The sequence below is a fragment of the Amblyomma maculatum genome, chromosome 11 (assembly GCF_055883805.1).
Source record: "Amblyomma maculatum isolate TAMU_Amacu chromosome 11, ASM5588380v1, whole genome shotgun sequence".
NCBI classification, from domain to species: Eukaryota; Metazoa; Arthropoda; class Arachnida; order Ixodida; family Ixodidae; genus Amblyomma; species Amblyomma maculatum.
Genome location: NC_139354.1, coordinates 107331531 through 107349427, shown reverse-complemented (window position 1 = coordinate 107349427; position 17897 = coordinate 107331531). Strand labels below are relative to the sequence as shown.

The 17897-nt window shown below is 43.3% G+C and overlaps 2 protein-coding genes across 2 annotated transcripts in view; one reads left to right on the top strand and one right to left on the bottom strand.

Annotated features, from left to right (window-relative positions):
• Positions 1 to 5671: 5671 nt before the first annotated feature.
• On the bottom strand, positions 5672 to 17461 carry LOC146174617 (uncharacterized protein CG1161). Its single transcript, XM_084583786.1, has 4 exons — positions 17310 to 17461; positions 14173 to 14282; positions 11868 to 12117; positions 5672 to 8041 (listed from the first exon to the last, which is right to left on the bottom strand). The coding sequence occupies exons 1-4, from the start codon at positions 17376 to 17378 to the stop codon at positions 7895 to 7897; spliced, it is 576 nt and encodes a 191-aa protein (XP_084439912.1). The 5' UTR covers positions 17379 to 17461; the 3' UTR covers positions 5672 to 7894.
• A 182-nt stretch (positions 17462 to 17643) lies between these two features.
• Positions 17644 to 17897, top strand: part of LOC146174616 (methylosome protein WDR77-like) — a 33410-nt gene continuing 33156 nt past the window's right edge. The window contains exon 1 of the mRNA XM_084583785.1: positions 17644 to 17848. Coding sequence (XP_084439911.1) covers positions 17788 to 17848 — 61 coding nt within the window. The 5' untranslated portion in view covers positions 17644 to 17787. The remainder of the gene's footprint in view (positions 17849 to 17897) is intronic.

Here is a 17897-nt window from a genome sequence, read left to right as displayed (position 1 = left end):
TGTGCACTTGGTATATATCTACATCTGCTTCCTTCCAGCCAAGGGTTATAAACGGTATGCAGGCTTGTCTAGGAACAAAACCGTGAGCAATGTGTTTTTTTTTCTTCCCGCAAGATTTGTAAATTGAAATTGTGAGAAATAGAATGCAGAGTCAAATAATTAGAATTTGGTTGATTAAAACTCAAACAGGAGTTTCCTTTCTCACGACACTGCTTCAGGTCAGCAGACTTGAGCAGCATAACATATTGTCCAGGGCTGAAGATGTTGTGCCCTGTAAATTTCTGTCGACCATTTATAGTGGTTGATACCCTCTGTTAAAGAACGGACCGATGGGCTCAGAACTCCAATTGATGCTTAGCAGATTAAGAGTAAAGGTGAACAAGCTTGTCTTCAACCACAGAAGGTAGCTAGATGCTACTGGTTAATCCAGTTGTACACCACGCGAGTGCAACCAGCTATTCCCTTGCATTGAGAATGTCTCACAGCCCGAGTCATTTTGGGGGAGCTTGCACAGGAACAAGGTGCTGCATAATTAAGGCTTGAGGGGGATATCTGAGCGATCACTTGCCATGTCGAAACAAGACCAATAAATTTTCAGTTGCATTCAACCTTTGTTCTTATACTCGGCCTTGGCCACCACTCCATGTATAGGAAGTGTCTGGCAAAAGACTCGTTTAAAATTAATTACAGCCAGTGAACCAAAATTGTGACATCTGTTTCAATTATTGTGAATCTGCTGCAATGTCTTTCGATACAGATAATTGGAATATTGTTTGCTATACTGCAAGCCAGCAAAGGTTCTATTAAAAAGAAGCAATATACAGCAAAGAGTTTTCATTACTCTTCATTATTGCGATTTTTCCAAAATTCAGGTTTTCAGGATTTGCATTGGTATATTCTAGCATGCTAGCATGTTGTACATCACTGTTAATGCCTCATAAAACACCCGGTTTTGTAATTTTTCATGGTGTATCATATTGATCATTTAAATAGTTGACAGATTTTGTTAATGCTAAAGTGTGACCAATTCAGCAATGTTTTGAAAACCTAGAATTGCAGTCACTGAATACCCAAAGATGCTAGTAGTATCTGTACATTACTGTTATGAACACTCATAATACACTTTCTTGGCGCAGTAACTGAACTACCTTTTTTCTGTGCATTGTTGCGAGAGTTCTCCATCTTGGTGAGGCGATAACAATGCTGTTCCACTGACTTTGCCACGCTGCCATAAATGCAAATCTGTTTTCTGCCTCCGTATATTTCAGCGTGAAGGCAAGTTTGGGGATGAAAACTAGGCAGGCCTGTGCACATACTGAAATTTTTTGATGCGAGTGCAGTTTTGATATGGAAAAAATGCCTTTGAATGTTGGCTAATAGTATGTGTGTTCACTAGAGAACAACTTTCAGAAAAATGTAACCAGGTCAACGCTGTTGGCATTACTTTTTCTCAACTGAGACAAACAAAGCTAGACTGACTGAGCACCATAAAAAGAAAACCTGCAATGTGGTTACTTAAAATGAATACATAAATTGACACATGGCTGGCAGTAATGAAAAAACAAGCCTTCATATTCTGAACTTCAAAGTACCAAAATAAAAATGAACTATCCAGAGGTCAAGTTGTAAAGTGGCTCAGGAATGATGTTGCAATGCAAAAAAGGATGAAAGACATAGGAAAAGTATACAGAAGTGCCTGTCACAGGTGGCCTTCTTATGTGCCTCATTCTTTTTGCACCCATCATAAACCACTACCAATGTGTGTACATTCTTGCCCTGCTTCATAGTAACACCCCCGCTATTTCACTCTATCGCTCAAAAAAAAAAACTGTGTAAAAACAGGAGAGGTACTCAAGCTCTGCCGCATTAAGTAAGGGAAAGGAGGGAGTCAAAGAGAGAAAGAGCGGAAGTGGAGCTGTAGTGGAGGGCTACGGAGAAATTTCATCCCCTGGGGGGGATCTTTAACGTGCACTGACATCGCACAGCACATGGACGCCTCTCCGTTTCGCTGCCATCGAAATGTGGCCGCCGCCGTCGGGATCAAACTCAGGTACTCCGGTTCAGTAGCCCTGTGCCGTACTCGCTGAGCCACGGCGACCCGTCGAGACGGTACACCAGACAAGCCGCTCGCACAGCCAGAGCCACAACACGATTAACAGGTCCTGTCTGCTGGTCCTTTTGCTGATCCTCATTTGTAATCACTTTCAAGCCAATCACTAGTCCTTTAATTTGTGCCACTGTTATTTCGCATGTACCGATTAGCATTCATTTGTCAGCTAGCACACTATGTGAAACATGACCCATCTACCACCTGCATGCCCATGATTTTCTGCACGCTAGGCTGACAGCACTGCCAATGCCTCCAGGGTTTCGTGGGCCCTTAATGCTGCAGAATCGTAGCGCAAAATTATAGTGACGGCAGTTAGGAGGCTTCATGTAGCAAAAACAGAAAACAACCCGTGATGAACACACAGTTTTGTCATGCTGAGAGAACAGTCTAAGTACAAGCAAGAGGAATGCATGGGGAATTTGTTTTATCTCCAGAATGTGTCTTCATGGGGCTGGCTTCCAACCTACACTTAACTCGATAATACCTCACAGATTTGCAAATTCATACCATCCGAAATTTGTATCCAACACGAACGAAATCCACGTATACAGAAGCATGGGAAATGAATTCACACAGATCAGTTTAGAGCCGACTAGATTTATTTATGGCTGTGTGGGCACTGCACACTGCACCCTGTGCACACAACCATATACAGCTGTGCAACACCATTGTGGCATCGGCAATATTGCCGGCAGTGCTTACTGCTCAGAGGCAATCACGGCTCATGCATTTGTATCATCCATAGTAGTGTTCGTTTAACTGGTTTCCAAAAGTTTCCAATTAGTACCACTTGGTTCCCACTGAGTTTCAGATGGAACAAACTAGAACCAATCAAACATGCTCCTGGGAGCATGTTTGGAATAACTGAAATTCTGCACATTAAATTGTGCCAAAACTACTCTGGCTACAGAATTTTGCAAGCTGCTTTACAAACTGGTGTCATCCTAAATTTATATGACCCATGTTCAAATCATTTTCCCCTCCCACCTCCTAGTAGTATCATTAGTGCCACACTTTCAGCACGATTGCACGCTTTTTGCTGGCCAGGTTCCTTGGTTGTGCCACAACACCAGACTGCATTTGTCATAACTATAGGTATGGTCAGTCAATAAATATACCACGGTCTAAGTTGCTAAAGAAAGCTGGCAGAAAGATCCCAATTTATCAATGATAATATACAGTGAAAATTTCAGTATACCCGTCTACATAACTCTGGCCATCTGAAAAATTCCCTTTTCATGACTTTCAGTGGCTGAAGGTTTACCTTGGGTTCGTTGATGCACAATCCATAGCAAATCAACACAATTTATATTTGTGTGCATAGATGCACAGTCGGAGGTGATCAGCTGCAAAGGCACGATATACAATTCTGCTTTCCATTGCAATTGTGCAAATGGAAACCGTAATGAAAAATGTGCATGAAAGACATAAGCAAATAGAGCACAGCTACTGCAGTTCACATCCAGTCTGGCAATGTTTAATGCCGGCATAATTCAGATTTGGGTCGGCAGTTTTTCTCCAGTCAGCAATTTTTTAAACACTTCTACAATCATGCTGAATTTCCATAGTTTTCATGTTTTTCATATCTTTTAACCCAATCCCCAGCAGTGTTGACACGGAGCTATGCAAAACAACTTATCTAGATTGCAGAGAGTAAGTTCAAAGCTGTAGTCAATAGTATTTTCAACTGCCATACACCGGAAATATTCACAAGCCTATTGCCTTTAACCCTGTATTACTTCGTAACAATAGAGAGCCTAGAGAAAGGTTATCAACATTATCAGGTACATCAACCCAATTTGCACCAGCGCCCTTCAGTGATTAACAGCTATTGGGGCAGAAAATGTGTAAGGGCCTGGCGCAGGTATCAGGCAACTTGAAAACACTAAAGTTAATCACTCTGCAGTCCAACATATACTCATTAGCATACAGTCATAAGCTGCCACTATGTAAAATACACCCGATATAGATAGCTTTGCTTTAAGTACTATGAATATGCTTATGTGGCACAGGACAGGTAGCATGTCCGGCTCGGAGCCAAGAGCCCTGCATTAGATTCTCATCCCACAGGAGCAACCAAAGTTGGAAGCTCTTGCTGTGTCATGTGGCCTCAAGCCATCACAAAACCCAGTAATCAACCACAGCATGGCCCTCTCACCTGCCACAGGAATGCTCCCAGTTTTTCACTCACACCATCAGATTTTATGCAGAAAGGCAATAGGCTTGTGAATATTTCCGGTGTATGGCAGTTGAAAATACTATTGACTACAGCTTTGAACTTACTCTCTGCAATCTAGATAAGTTGTTTTGCATAGCTCCGTGTCAACACTGCTGGGGATTGGGTTAAAAGATATGAAAAACATGAAAACTATGGAAATTCAGCATGATTGTAGAAGTGTTTAAAAAATTGCTGACTGGAGAAAAACTGTCGACCCAAATCTGAATTGTGCCGGCATTAAACATTGCCAGACTGGATGTGAACTGCAGTAGCTGTGCTCTATCAGTTGCATTAATACTGCTCTCTTTGATGTACAAGCAAAAGCGTAAATTGTGGGGTTCAACATTCCAAACCAGCACAGTGACTATAAAGAATGCAGTAGTGGAAGGCTGAGGATTAGGCTCCACCACTTGGGGATCTTAACCTGTATTGGCATCGTACAGCAAGTGGCTGCTTTTTGTGTTCCGTCGCCATCCAAATGCAACTGTGCAGCCAGGGATGAAAGCGAGTCCATAAAGAATGTGTTTTCTTTCTGTATGCGGGTCCTCCAACTCAGTAGCCAAGCCTTGTCACCACTGAGCTACAATGGCTGGATGCACAGTCGATCACACTTGTATAGAACACTCAAGCGGCGTGATGCAGAGCAATTTAAATCAAATCTTAACACAGCTGGTTCACTAAGGGCAAAACTCATGTGTCTGTACCAGCTTTACATGGGCCCGACAAGAGCGGGTTGAGTTGAGTTATGGGGTGGAAAACCAGTTATCAGGTTCATGTAAACCCTGTCGGGTGGAGTTAAGAAGACGACGGGTCAAGTACATTCAACTCCCGTGCAAGGGGTGGGTTGACTGGACTCGACTCCACTGCGGAAAGCATGTAAACACTGTTGGGTTGAGTCGGGGCACAGTGGGAGATGAGAACAGTACAATAAACTGGAATTTGGTGCCGTCTGCTCATTCTTCGCCTCGACACGAGGTGTCGCTGTAATCGCCGCTCGTCCAGAGCCGGTTCTATGCTCGTCGATCAGGTTCATGTAAACCCGGTAGGGTCGGGTCCACTCAACTCAACTCCCCAACTCGACCCTCCGCTGTTAGGTCCATGTAAACAGAGCTTGTATGGTTCACACGACTTTGGGGCTATATTAAAGCAGAAGCGAGTTCAATAAAGTGAGTACGTAGGTACTGACTTTATGCTGCTTGAGCACTCTAGATAAGTGTGATCAAAGCTGTGCATCAGAGCACCTTTAATGTCTGAAGGGAAGCCCTCAAGTAGAGTGCAGATGCTATTGCAACAAACTAAACAGACGTGGAAGACAATGCAGGATATGCCCTGTGCAATGAATGTTCAGAGTATAAATGTCAATTTATTATTCATAGTAAAGTTGACATAAGATGTGTCTTGCACTGCATCATTGTCTTTCTGGATCTTTTTGCTTTAGTATTCGCCAAAATCATCTGAAAGCTGAGTCGGTTTGATTTCACCAAGTTTACAAGCTCCAACAAGTATGCCAAAGACGGCCAAACAGAAGACAAAGCTGCATACAAAAATGTCTATTCTATGTAATCGTGCTCACCATCTAAGACCTCTGCCAGTAAGGACAGAGGTCTTAGATGGTGCCGGTTAGGAAACTCTGCTTCAAAGGGACAACTTTCTGGATGCTTACAGATGGTAGCACCATCTAGAAGCCGTCATCCATCGTTGACATAATCTTCGGAAAAGCATTGCTTTTTTCTTCTTCTTTTGCCTCTTAAATCATCTCTTACATTGCTATGTCTTTGAATTTGTGATACTGCATCTAATCTGTTTCAATTATTTTTTTACCACGTGGTTGTGCATTTATGAAGGCTTTCAATGTTTTTGACTTGAGCTACGAGCATTACCACCATCTGTAAACACCCGAATTTTGCGCATTCATAGAGCCATTTCTTGATATTTCAATGCCATGAGAAGTTTTGCAACTGGTAAGAATACAGAGCCCCATTCAGAGATAACACAAAACAATTGTTACCAGGTAAAAGCAGCTGTAGATGAATGCCTTTTACGGCTTGTGAACCAAAGGGTTCAATACATCACATGAAACAGGTGAATATTTTTACATTTCTTTCACATAACAAGGCATTCAAAACAGTGCACATGGAAAACGTGAAATGGCAACGCTTTTTCTTCCCTTTGGAGCCAGCGGCAAGACAGTCATGGGAAAAGAGCCTCGACTGGCTTTGAGGGCAATACTACATGTTATCATTACAATACCGCAGAAATAGTAAAGATACACTTGCCACGACATGAGGGATAAGGGTTCCTAGTTTTGTGAGCCAGTACAGCTTTCATTTTTCAACTAAAGACGCATCCGAACCTCATCGTGTTGTTTTATTTAAGATTCCTCATATCTTGGTTACCCCTTGCCTTAATACTCCCGCAACAATCCTAGATTATCACCAGAGTATGACATTTCATAATAGGCTATGTACGTGCAAGTGATAGACCAAAACAACAATCAAAATGCCAAGCACCCTTACTGAAAAGACAAAACATGCAGATATGATAAAATAGAGGAAATTCCTTAAATTCTTCCCATCTTCGCAAAACCTGCAACCTTTGCTGCATTGGATGAGGAGGAGGCATAAGAGTCACCATTACTAGTACAACACCTTCAGGCAAACTACGCATCTTATGTATGGTCTTGTGAGCACACAAGATAACAGGTACAGTCTGGGCCTGGCCACGAAGGTGTGAAGCGAACCGTGATAAATTAAACAGTGAATCCGAACATAGTCAACAGAACACCAAGGCTGGTGCAAAACAACCTGGTGCCCACCGCTCTCCTATAGAGCGCAGGGTGGAAGAAAGTGCACATATACAATGCATGACTAGCAAAGCGTGTAATTCATAAGGACCAAAGCAGAGGCTGAAAAACCCATCATGAGCAGAGGAACAGCTTTCGAGATTCGCCCCTTTTGCACTAGAAACCCCTAGCTATCTTCAAAAGCTAGCGTAATCAACGCTGTATTGAGATGGTTTTGCATTATAACAGGTGTAGGGAGCCCGGACAGAGGAATTGTGCTTGAAAGCAAAGCTTGATCCACCTCTGATGGTAGCCGATTTGCACGGTAGTCTCTCGATGAAAGAACATAAAAGAACCAATGCTTCCACGAAAAGTGAAGCCTGGTTTGACTTCCACTGAAAGGCTCCGCTCCGCTCGAAGGCTTCCACTCGAAGCCTGTACGACATCTTTTACAATTTGTGCGCCATTGTGACACAGTTGAATTCTATATGCTTTCCCCAGCTGAAATGATGCTGTGTGAAGTTAGCTCCGCCTCTCTCCGCACTACTCTTTTTCCCTTCGCTTTTTACAACAGAGCCCACTCAGAAGCATCGGCAGTTTCAGCAGAGATGTGTACCAAATAGATTTTGCTACTGCACGGTCTGAGGACTGATGCATCAACTGGACTGCCGGTTAAAGCAGCTTTTTGGGGGAGCGAGGGAGCCAAGAAAAGATTTGCTCCCTGAAGACACTCGAGAGAGAGGGGGACGGGCTTTGGCGAGCAGGTGACGGCCATGAGCCACGCTCAGTTGAGCATGGTGTGCTTGTCGTAGATGTTCCGGCGCTGTTCCTGCACCTGGCGCTTCCACTTGTCCTGCTGTTGGCCCACCTTGTTCAGGACGCTACTGCTCGAGCGGCGTGTGCGCTGCTGGTGCACAGGCAGAGGCTCCTCCTGCAGACACCAACCACCAATATCAGCCCCACTGTGCCTATTCTTCCGTCCAGACCTGGTAAACACAGTCTTGTGCCAGCTGCCACCACCTCATACACCCACCTAACTTTCCGCTGCCCCTCGCCACACTTGCCTTTTTTTTTCTTCTGGAACCTGCTCCGTTACCCTTAACAACCAACGGTTATCTTGCCTTTGCATTACTTGCCCTGCGCATGCCTTATTCATCACACCAATTTCAACCAACGGTTATCTTGCCTTTGCATTACTTGCCCTGCGCATGCCTTATTCATCACACCAATTTCAACTAGGATATCATCTAGCTAGTTCCTTGACCCATTCAGCTCTCTGCTTATCTCTTATTAGCTTGACAACTATTATTTCCTTTTCCAAAGCAGAATGCGCTGTCTTCAATTTAGACTCAAATTCCTCACATAACAGATCCTCCACCAAGGTGCACCTCAAGAGACTAGGTAATTTTTATCTTCAACCATTTCTAGCTAGTTAGCTGTTCACCTAGGATGAAAAACAGCACAAAAGCCACACAAAGGGCAATGAAAGGGAAGGCAGGACACTGGCTAATAACTAAAGTTCATTGTTCTGACATCTCGGTAAATAGAGAAAGCGTTAAAAACAAGCCAGATAGCCAGACATTGGAAATAGTATTAAAGCAGGAAAACTAGAATCATTGAGCTTTCAGGCAACCCTCCCAATAGGAAGGCTATAAAAATGCGCATTTGCAGTGGTCTATTAGGCTTTGCGATTTCTATTGCTTCAAAGATCTCTTGCGTGGTTTTGTCATCGCACAAATTTTCAATGCGCACCTGACTTCAGAAACAAGTGTGCACTGCTGTGCAGGAGCGGTGTCAAAACCGTGCAAGAGATCATTGAAGCAGCATGAAGTGAGAGCCTAAGAGATAGCTGTGCCATTACACTTTCTGTAGTCTGTATGGACAAATTCTGAGGATGATTACAAGATTCCCTAATGCAAAACTTGGGTGCAGCTCTAGCTTCGGCAGCACGAACAGCATGGTCCCCTTGGAGGCGGCGCCTAGCTGCTGCTTCAGCAATGCTAAGCTTCTACTGTTCGTTTGGCAGCAGCAGCAACAGGTGAAGCATTTCCACCAATTGTGTCGCTTATTGCTCAGAAAAAACTGGCTGAGACTGCTTTACACTACTTTACTTTTACAGGTGGCTTATATTTCAAAAACAAAGCTAAGAGTGGCATGGATGACGCGGACAGATTATCGTGTATGGCAGCTTTTGCCTTCTTGTGCGCAGGTGGTCTCCTTAAGCGTTTAAAAATTTTCACAAGCGAAAGGAACGAGAGAGAGCACGGAAGCAGGAAGAGAGAGAGAAGGCACATCTAACGCTTCTGTTAATGCAAACCTCAAAGGCCCACACACTGCCTGGTGGGCTGTCTTGGGTGTCCAACGAGTGAGTGGCGCAGAGCCTCGTGGCCACAAACAGGCATATAAGGGCTATGCTCTAAAGGTTGCATTTCTTGTCAGGAGCTGGGTGATTTTAGGATTTCTGCCCAATTGCTGTAGCTGATGTTCAGCTATCTGGCTTCATTATTCTTCTTGCTCTTGACACTTTCTGCATATATTACCTAGATGCCAGGACAATAAACTTAAGTTTTCATTCCCCATCTGTGTGTCCTTTCCTTTCTCTCTGTTTTCTGTGTGGTTTTTGGACCGCTCTTCATCCTTGTTTTTATCTAATAATGAGAGTTCCCTAAACAAAAGTGGGAAATACAAAGTGCCCATTTTATGCAGTTTTCTACAGCAAGAGCTGCATATGGAGTGCCATCAAGAGATCCTTCCCCATCTCCCCTTGTTCCCTGGTACCACCTTCTTCCTCATGTAGAACGAGAGGAAGAAGATGGTTTGCACAGTATGAAGACGAACTGAACAAGGGTAAATGGGGTACGCCTCAGTTCGCAGATGAGCCAACATTTCGACAAGTGGACTTGTCATGGTTACACAAGGCTGCCAGCACTGCCAGCAAAAAAAAAAAATGTTCACTACAGCTTACCCATGGCACTAATGCAAGTGCATAGTGGCAAAAACACAGCAGGTGTTGTGTGAAAATCAATTACTGGCAGTGGCCTGCGTCATATGGAATCGTTCCGAAACAGGAAAATATGTACTCCAGAATGACTCAATGCCAAGCAGAAATAAAATCGACCATGAAATTCTGACAGCACCACTAGAATGAGTGGTGATGCATTTGCAGTGAAAGCAGAAGACAATCCTTTTGGCTCCTCTACTCTTTCAGGCTACTTGGCAGGTGAATAATACAGTGAACTCCAAGAGCAATCTGCAATCTGTACGGAAGCAATCCTTTTTTAAAAATGTCATTGCAGCAAGTAAAATAAAGCTGTGAGTGCTTTTTCAATGGCTCACATTTTGCGTCATCAAAGTCACTGCTGGCAGGGCTACACACTCGGCCAGCAAAGAACGCTCCGCGAATGCACTCTAACCAGAGTGCACTGTTCTGCGGGCGACACTGCACCTAAGACATTTAGCTTTGTCAGAGTTCACTTATGGCAAGTCACATTCTCCGTAAGTTCACTTAACTTAAGCAAACCACAGGGGTATTGATCTAAGGATGTCTGGAGGTGAACAAAACTTGCAAAAACTACAGAAAAAGCTCGTGCCCTCGCCAAGGCGAACTTGGCAGATTGGAAGCAGGGCCTTAAGCTTGCCTGCACCATGACCACAGCCGTCGCGTGTGGTTCATACTTACGTGTTCGGTTAAGCCCAAGGTCACTCTTTTCTACAGGGAACAAGCAGAAGGTTGCAGGGTTAGTGATGGGCCCCAGGCATGGAAGTTGTGCAAAATTCAGTGATCTCCTCCACATTTGCAAGGGGCTAATCACAGAAGAAATGCCTTGGTGCTATGCACAGAATGCATTAGTAATAGGGACACAGAATGCATTAGTAATAAGGACACTGACTGAGGTCAAATGGAAGTTGGCTTGTATAAATAGATTAACACATTCCAAATTTGAAACAAGCCAGCTTAGCTGAAAATGAGGCTTTCATAAACCAGACAAGACCAAGGAATTAAATGTGTGTGTCAACGCCACTAGCAATTCTTGCAAGCAATGTGTGGTGACGTCACAATAATTTCCATCAGAGCTCGACATACCAGTCCACAAAATAAACTTTCAAAAAGTGACGTGTTTCAATAGGCACCTTACGAATGTTTATGGACGGTGACGCAATCTAGAAGCATGCAATAAAAACTTGTTGCCTATTATCGCCATTACTTCGAAAAACCTTTCTTTACTCTGCTTTTAATTTATCTTTTATTTTAGCTGTTGAACTGTTATGTCCATGAATTTTTGATACTGTATCTTTTCAAGTGATTTCGTCACCAGCTGATTAAATGCTTATTAACAACTTCGAAGCTTGCAACTTCGCAAGTTTACTCTAATGACCACAGGTGTCGCCACAATCCATAAACAGCTGAATTTTGTCCAATTCGAATTGCTGTTTTTTTGGTCTGTGGATCCTATGGGAGGTCCGGCAACTAGTAGCATTAGGGCTCCAGTTTTCATTGCATGGATCCCGAATGCAAGGCCATACTGCTGTTCCCTTTTTAATCAGTGGAGCCCTGATGCCACAAGTTGAAATCTAGAAGCGAGAGAACAAATGCTTCAAATCCAATTATTTTTGGCAATAAATGTATCTCTTGCTTAGAAAAGGTAGCAATAAGCCAGAAAGAGCCAGAGAAGCATTTTTTGCCGAGGCAGATAAGTGAATGGAGTTGCCCTCAGTGCCCCATTGCAAAGAAAAAGTGTTCCCACAGGAAAACCAACCAGGTTGAGCTCTTCGTCGACGTGCTCCTGGTAGGCGGCAGCCGCTTTGCGTCGGTTGAGCAGTGGATCAAGGCACATGAGGAACAGCATGTAGACAGTGAGCAAGGAGATCACCCAGATGATGAGGATCACCAGCACCCGGATGGTGGTGGTGTTGCGCCGCTCGTAGCGACACTTGCAGCGGGGACAGAACTCGCTCTCCTTGCCCCGGATGTCCGTTGCCTGGGGCAGGATCACTCCCTCGCAGTTGCTGCATGGCACGAGGAGAAAAAGGAGAAGAGCGCACAAGAACCTTCATTGCAGTCTTTAATTAGGTTTGCTGATGGGCTGGTTAGTTTTACACGCTTAATTAGAATAATTAGAATAAGGCACCTATTTATAGTATGTTGCACCCTATTCTCATTCACTGGCATGGGTGAAAAATACACACACAGTCCAAAGTGTCCAAGGGAGGTTTAAGAGTCTCCTGAGCTGGAGTGAACATCCATTAATAGAGTGGTCACTTATCAGTTACCACATGAAAAGAACAAAGCGTTCTTTAGGTGTAAAGGTTAAGAAACCTCCGCAGCTTCCCACTGCAGCTGAGCAGTGCTACCCACTTGGTCACTGACTAGCAGCTACCCTCTCAACACACATACACGACACAAACAAGTGCCCTCTCCTAGCAGCTGCCTGTGTCTTTCTCAGTTTATTTTAGTGCACTGCCTTCAGTGTGAATACACTGTGATATTAGCCTGCTACTTGATAATAATGAGTTTAATACCGAGCAGCACACTCACAGTAGGTACCTTATCACCTCTTTATGTTTAGCTCTTGAAGACTGCACTGTGAGTCTGTGCTCCAGCAGGTCAAATATGGCAAGCTGGACCTACGATATCACAAATATCATGCCACATATCACAAATATGTGTTGCCCTCTCGTGGCCGCCAAAGGTACCATAATAATGTTAACATGGCCTCCGAGATTACCCTTCCGCGTGTGTGGTGTTATCTCGGAGGCCATGATGTTAATAGATGTCCGCACTTTTTTTTTTTCCGAAAATAAAACATTTTCCAGAAAATTTTCCACAAGATTCGTAAAATCATAAGACTGGCCAAAATTCGTACATTTTACGGAAAATTCGGAAGAGTTGGCAGGTATGGCTCGGGTAATCAATTTACTTTTGTTAAATTTTCATAGCGGGTTCAGCAAGTTTTGTGCCCCCGCTGTCAAAGTCCTGACATTGGCAGCCTGCTAAGATGTTGCGCGTAGATAACATCTCTGCATGTTTATCTCTTGAAGGGATCTGCGGGAAAGGAATGGCTCTTTCAACGAAGTTGGCAGGGCAGCAAGTTTTAGATGATCTTCATGTCATTGCCACGGCAGTGCAGAGCTAAGTGATGAAACCTTGACATTTTCTTCTATGTGTGCTTCTAGACATTGAAGAAAAAAGAAGTCCAGTGCAAAATGACAAGTTACTGGTAATAAAGGTAAGTTCTGTGCCAAGCATTTTTCAATTGCGATCTTTTGGGGCCGTTATGAATATAATTTGATTTTCGGACATTACTTTTCAATTTTCGATGCCCATAAAAAAATATCGAGATTCCACTGTAAACAACAGCCGAAAGTTTTGTTCTGTTGACACCTTGCATGTACCATGCCTTTTCCTTCACAAGGTGAATGCAATCATGAAGTAGCACAGACCTGCCGAAATTGTCATTCTAAGGTCATCTGTTGGGCTCTCTTTTTGACCCCGGCTAATAATGCATGCTCAGGTCGAAGCACAGGCTAATGCTGATACAAAAGAGAGACAGTGATATGCTAATTTTAGCTTCTAGTCTGAACTTGCTGCACCGCTTTATCAAATGAACACTGCACAATCGAAAATAAGTGGAAATAACCACACGCTCTTTGAAACAATAAGCAAAGTTGTGCTGGGACACATAATGGCTAAGGCTGCAATCAGCAGATGGATTAACAATGTAGGATATGGCACTTTTTAAAATGTCCGAGACGTATTTTTGTTGCATGTCCAGATAGCTTAAGATAACCATGAAATGTTTTGACACAATACCCGTGGGTTGAAGAGACTGTGAAAAGCATACACTAGCACTCTCTGCAGCAATGTATAGCATTAGTTTAAACACTAAAAAGGCAGAATGTGAACTAAACTGGCAAACATGCATGACATTAGGCCAGTATTTTGCACTTCTGGTACGAGGAAATGAGTAAGCAAGCAACTAACGGCACTTGCTTCTGCACAACAAAGCAGTGCAATTAGTTGTCAGGCTTCAGCATTGCCCTGCGTGTGTAAGCATTCCTTACCATCGCTGTGGGGACACGTTCATGATGTAGAGCTTGCGATCTGTCTGGGAGCCCTTGACCACAGCCGTGCTGGGGCAGATGCACTTGCAACGCACATCCTCGTATTGTGCCTGTCACAAAAGAGGAGGAGCAGGTGGAGGAGGAGGACAGCTTAGCAATCCACCCATTCTCTGACAATCTAACTTTATGCAACATTTTTAAACATTTTTTTTTTTAGCCTCCTCAAAGCAAAAAAGTGAAAAGAGAAAACCACTAAACCATTGCTTCTAACATTTGAGAGAACTGAAAGCTGGTGAATGCAAGAAACAGGCTCGTTCAGACTGCATTTTTGGTAGCTTAAGCAAGCTTTTTGTATACAAAATGGACAAAAACATTCCGTTGCACCTTACTATGCATCTTCATACATTGTCTACACTACCTGTAATCAAGCTACCAAAATGTTGTGCAAGTTTGTAATTTCCAAGTTCAATTAATTCACAAAATTGTGAAGGAATTTCACATCACAAAATTGAATAAGAACTGTATTAGTCAGCCATCTACCATACTGCATAAAAATAAGTTGGTGCACTTGTAATGGAGGTCTCCCCTGATGTCCTTTTTTTTTTTCTATTCTTTTTGAGGTGCTTAGTTTGCACAAAGCATCTAATTTTTTTTACACTTCTCTTTTCCTCATCCTTAAGAAATCTTGTTATAAGTCAGTGCTTGGTCTGGTTTAGTCTATCATCATCATCATCAGCCTGATTATACCCACTGCAGGGCGAAGGCCTCTCCCATATTTCTCCACTTAACCCAGTTCTGTGCTATAGAGTTCTCCAAAGCAATATCGGCTATGAACGATGTTATAGCAGAGGGCTCCTAAAATTTCAAATAACAGATGTTCCTTAACATGCACGCTCATCACAGTACAAGCGCGCTTTGCACTTTGCCTCCATCGAAGTACGACTGGGATCAAACTCGCGATTCTAGATCAGCATTCAAGCGCACTAACCATCGAGATATTGCTGCGGGTAATCACCGCTTGTGATGTGTGTTCTCTTTGCACCCTGTCTATTTTGTGCTGCTTTCAGGACTATGTGTTCTGATATATGCACTGGAAGGAAGTGGCCAGGGAAGGCTGTTTCACAAACAAGCAGTTCTCAGATCAGAACAAAGCAACAGATCTATGCCTTTCTTCAAAGCACTCCTCTAACCATTGTTATAGACAACAGCGCGTTTATTGCGGAAGACAACAGGTGGCAACACACGTGCTTAGCCTAACATCACGTTCTGGTATGCAGTGTTTAGCTCCCAACGCGAAAAATGGGCTATGAGGAACATCGCAAGCAGGATTCATTTTGATCACCTGGGACTTTTAACATGTGGTAACACCACACAGTGCATAAGCGTTCTTTTATTATTATTTTTTTGCCGCCATCAAACCAAAAAAATAAATCGACTGAATCTGCTTTGCTTAGTATCAAGGAAAAGCTTATCAAAAACATAGAAAATCATCTGTACACATTAGGTGTTTTTCTAGATTTTCAGGAAAACCTCAGTTGGTCTTGTCATGTTCGCTTCATTAAACGCAGTGCTGCACAATGCATTGGTATGCTCAATCGGTTCCGTTTACTGTTGCCTCGTTATCTCCGGCATCAGCTCTATTTCAGCACTGTTCACTCGCGGCTACATTACTGCCTGCTTGTATGGGGCAGCACTTCGAGGACAAATATGGAAAGCCTCTATTTATTACAGAAGAAAGGTGTCCGCTTTATTGAAAATCTATCACGACGTGACTCGACATCATTACATTTCAGGCCAAATCGAATTCTGGACATTGAATCATTATTTCAGCTGCGATTGTCAGAGGTTGCCTTTTCAGATTTTAAAAGCAATCCAGCACTATTCATATTCAAATATACAAAACATGAGCCACATTACGAATTTAGGAAAACCATTTTTATCAAGAACAACTGCCGGACGAATTATGGTAGACAATTATTCAGTTGGCAAATTCCTAACCTCCTGAACCTCTATCCTGACCTGATTGATATCATGAAAACCTGTTCCTCTCTGCCTGCCTTCCGGAAACAGGCAAAGATTTTCTTCTTTAGTCATTTTCTTCAGTGAATGCCACGTGAATAAGTTCAAACCAGCTGGTGTGTGTAAGCAATGCAATGTTCGCATATTATACACTGTTTGGAAGATCAAGTTCTTCTGGAATGTCTTTCTTTTCGCTCTGTCAAATTAATGTATCTGTTTGTATTATTTTTTTTTTTTTTGAAACAAAGGTGTTTTTTTTTTTTTTTTTTTGTCAAGCAAACCTATCTGTGGGTATTGTTTGTTTTGTAACATACGTGTTTTTTTTTTTCCTATGTATATATTGCAACATGAAATCGTTTGCTGTGTTCTTGCTATGCTCCAAACTTGCTGTGTTCTTGCTGTGTTCCAAACTCTGTCTGCATGAATGTAGGGTGTCTAGGGCCCAGTCAGGTGACCACGCGTGTCACCTTTAGCCCTCTTCACCCAGACAGTTTTGTCTAAATCAAATAAACTCAAACTCAAACGTCCCAAAGCACCCCAGGCTATAAGAGACGCCGTAGTGGAGGGCTACGGAAATTCAGACTACCTGGGAAAGCACTCGCACGCCTTGCTTTTTTTTTTTTTTTTTGTCTCCATCGAAAAGCGGCCGCCGCGACCGGGATTCGATCTCGCATCCTTGGGCACAACAGTTGAGCGCCCTAAACACTGCACCACCCCGGAGGGGCAGAAGGTATGACTCCATATATCTATCACAGTCAAATGAATGAAACTAAACAGGAACAAGCTGGACAGCAGCGGTTCAAGACGTGCTCGCGACGGTCGCTAACTTGTGCCTGGATCTGTCAAAAAAAATTTCTAGCTTGTGCTTCTTCCAGATGTTAAAACACACCCAATGCCTGTCAGTAAGATACTGAGCACACATACACACAATATAAAAACAGACAAACATGAGGTACGTTAGCTGATAGTGCGAATTTCAGTGCGAAACCCGATTTCGAGAGCACACAGGTGTGCGTCATCCGAATCATCACAGTGGACTCGAGCATTCTGCATTCACAGACGTAGTCGTCCTTGGCACGCGAAAAATAACATCAATGGCGTGAAGACCGCCTACTTACGTCACAGTCATGCACGACGGTTAACAACACGCATAGAATTCCTAATAAACAAATTTCCCCAGCCTTCATTGTAACAGCGACCGTCACCCACCCAAGCAAACAGCTGAAACTGCTCGACTGCTCTGGCACACAGTTGGATTCGGTCGACTTGAGTTGACTTAACAGCTACAAGAATAAGAAAATTAAAAGCAGTGATTAAAAGCCTTTGTTGAAATACAGTTAATATTTTAATATTTTAAGTAGTAGCGGTAAGTAGAGTGCATTTTAATGCATAATTTTAAAGGTTTCTGAAAGCAACCGCCAATCATTTAGGAAAGCTCGTATGAAATACTACTGTACACTGCGCATGCTCAAGCCGACAAGCGTGGTAAACGCGAAAAGGAGTAGACGCAGCGAACGTGTGTTTTGCGCTTTCGGCGCTCCACGTGCATCCTTGTTTGCTTTGTGTGGTGTCGACTAAACTTTACGTGTGCCGCTGATGGCATCTGTCCCGGCGACCACCTTCAACAAGGACATTGACGATATCAAGTGCTGCAAAGGTGGGGCCGAAACAGTGCTGATCGTCTCTTGTGAATGACCACGCGCACT